Consider the following 3,030-nt stretch of genomic DNA (forward strand, 5'->3'; position numbering starts at 1 on the left):
GCACCAAGTAAATTCCGAATCCATGCTGATAGTCATGAGATGTCACACAACTGGTGCATGCTGGCGCTCCAAGCGATTTCTCCATGCAATAAACAGAAGCGGACGCCTTTCTTTGATTAACGCAAGGCGCTAGATATGATCAAAGAACATTTGCCCAAAGCCTACATTCTACAAAGTTTCTTATTAATTTGATAAAGAAAATTTGATAGTATGATACCGGCCTTTCCACGCGACGCCATGTGTTCAGACAGCCACAACAGTGCCTCACGCGTGACGCTAATGCCTGCCCTGGCCGTGAATCCATCATCCCCATCATCATCCCCATCATCATCCCCATCATCATCCCCATCATCATCCCCATCATCATCCCCATCATCATCCCCATCATCATCCCCATCATCATCCCCATCATCATCCCCATCATCATCCCCATCATCATCCCCATCATCATCCCCATCATCATCCCCATCATCATCCCCATCATCATCCCCATCATCATCCCCATCATCATCCCCATCATCATCCCCATCATCATCCCCATCATCATCCCCATCATCATCCCCATCATCATCCCCATCATCATCCCCATCATCATCCCCATCATCATCCCCATCATCATCCCCATCATCATCCCCATCATCATCCCCATCATCATCCCCATCATCATCCCCATCATCATCCCCATCATCATCCCCATCATCATCCCCATCATCATCCCCATCATCATCCCCATCATCATCCCCATCATCATCCCCATCATCATCCCCATCATCATCCCCATCATCATCCCCATCATCATCCCCATCATCATCCCCATCATCATCCCCATCATCATCCCCATCATCATCCCCATCATCATCCCCATCATCATCCCCATCATCATCCCCATCATCATCCCCATCATCATCCCCATCATCATCCCCATCATCATCCCCATCATCATCCCCATCATCATCCCCATCATCATCCCCATCATCATCCCCATCATCATCCCCATCATCATCCCCATCATCATCCCCATCATCATCCCCATCATCATCCCCATCATCATCCCCATCATCATCCCCATCATCATCCCCATCATCATCCCCATCATCATCCCCATCATCATCCCCATCATCATCCCCATCATCATCCCCATCATCATCCCCATCATCATCCCCATCATCATCCCCATCATCATCCCCATCATCATCCCCATCATCATCCCCATCATCATCCCCATCATCATCCCCATCATCATCCCCATCATCATCCCCATCATCATCCCCATCATCATCCCCATCATCATCCCCATCATCATCCCCATCATCATCCCCATCATCATCCCCATCATCATCCCCATCATCATCCCCATCATCATCCCCATCATCATCCCCATCATCATCCCCATCATCATCCCCATCATCATCCCCATCATCATCCCCATCATCATCCCCATCATCATCCCCATCATCATCCCCATCATCATCCCCATCATCATCCCCATCATCATCCCCATCATCATCCCCATCATCATCCCCATCATCATCCCCATCATCATCCCCATCATCATCCCCATCATCATCCCCATCATCATCCCCATCATCATCCCCATCATCATCCCCATCATCATCCCCATCATCATCCCCATCATCATCCCCATCATCATCCCCATCATCATCCCCATCATCATCCCCATCATCATCCCCATCATCATCCCCATCATCATCCCCATCATCATCCCCATCATCATCCCCATCATCATCCCCATCATCATCCCCATCATCATCCCCATCATCATCCCCATCATCATCCCCATCATCATCCCCATCATCATCCCCATCATCATCCCCATCATCATCCCCATCATCATCCCCATCATCATCCCCATCATCATCCCCATCATCATCCCCATCATCATCCCCATCATCATCCCCATCATCATCCCCATCATCATCCCCATCATCATCCCCATCATCATCCCCATCATCATCCCCATCATCATCCCCATCATCATCCCCATCATCATCCCCATCATCATCCCCATCATCATCCCCATCATCATCCCCATCATCATCCCCATCATCATCCCCATCATCATCCCCATCATCATCCCCATCATCATCCCCATCATCATCCCCATCATCATCCCCATCATCATCCCCATCATCATCCCCATCATCATCCCCATCATCATCCCCATCATCATCCCCATCATCATCCCCATCATCATCCCCATCATCATCCCCATCATCATCCCCATCATCATCCCCATCATCATCCCCATCATCATCCCCATCATCATCCCCATCATCATCCCCATCATCATCCCCATCATCATCCCCATCATCATCCCCATCATCATCATGCATGCAGTTGTCAACGTGTTAATGTCCTCTCATCTAGTCTTATGACATTTCGTCGTAGATCAGAGAGAGGTAATGTGAGGCACAAGCTCACAATAGGCAGAAAATGCATTTCACGCACTCACAATTGACATAGTAAATTTTGTCCATGGATATACACTCGACGGACAAGGTAACGTGGCTTATAGTTTGTAGTCTCTACCCATGGGGAAAACTAACAAGTTTCTCTCTGATTTTCTTCTTATTGTAAGGCCCCGTAGTCGACAGGTTTTTGTGAACTTCCGAGCAATGACCTCGCTTAAAACTTATTGACACTGGTTTGCACCCCCCATGTGGCTGTACGCCAGATGTCAGGAAATGTCGACTCGAACTGTGCAGACTGTCGCTGGCCGTGTGACGTCAGGGACGAACAGCTGCTGGGCACGCTGCGTGTTTACATGCGGCTGGCCGAGGAGACAAGAGTGCCGTACGTTGTGGACCGCTGTTCAATCCGCCAGTCGCTTTGCTCCTACCTTCAGATGGAACCGAATACAGTTGGGAAATGTAAGGTGGTTTCGTGCGCGCAATTCGGCATTGACGGAATCCCGAACCGCGTGGCCTTCCAGGAGAGCGGAACACAGCAGTCGGGAAAACTGACTAATATTCGGACATCGCCTCTCCAAAACTCGCCACGCAAAGCCTC

General features: G+C 49.5%; 1 protein-coding gene across 1 annotated transcript; it reads left to right on the forward strand.

The window, feature by feature from the left end:
- The first annotated feature begins 237 nt into the window (after nt 1-237).
- On the forward strand, nt 238-2,396 carry LOC124776126 (proline-rich protein 36-like). Its single transcript, XM_047250965.1, has 2 exons — nt 238-1,206; nt 1,248-2,396. The coding sequence occupies exons 1-2, from the start codon at nt 238-240 to the stop codon at nt 2,394-2,396; spliced, it is 2,118 nt and encodes a 705-aa protein (XP_047106921.1).
- The last annotated feature ends 634 nt before the right edge of the window (nt 2,397-3,030 follow it).

Source organism: Schistocerca piceifrons, chromosome 2 (assembly GCF_021461385.2).
Source record: "Schistocerca piceifrons isolate TAMUIC-IGC-003096 chromosome 2, iqSchPice1.1, whole genome shotgun sequence".
Classification (NCBI taxonomy): Eukaryota; Metazoa; Arthropoda; class Insecta; order Orthoptera; family Acrididae; genus Schistocerca; species Schistocerca piceifrons.

Coding starts and splice junctions, on each gene's coding strand:
- LOC124776126 (XM_047250965.1), top strand. CDS start 238: ATGTGTTCAGACAGCCACAACAGTGCCTCACGCGTGACGCTAATGCCT. Junction 1,207..1,247: donor CATCATCATCCCCATCATCA/TCCCCATCATCA, acceptor ATCATCATCCCC/ATCATCATCCCCATCATCAT.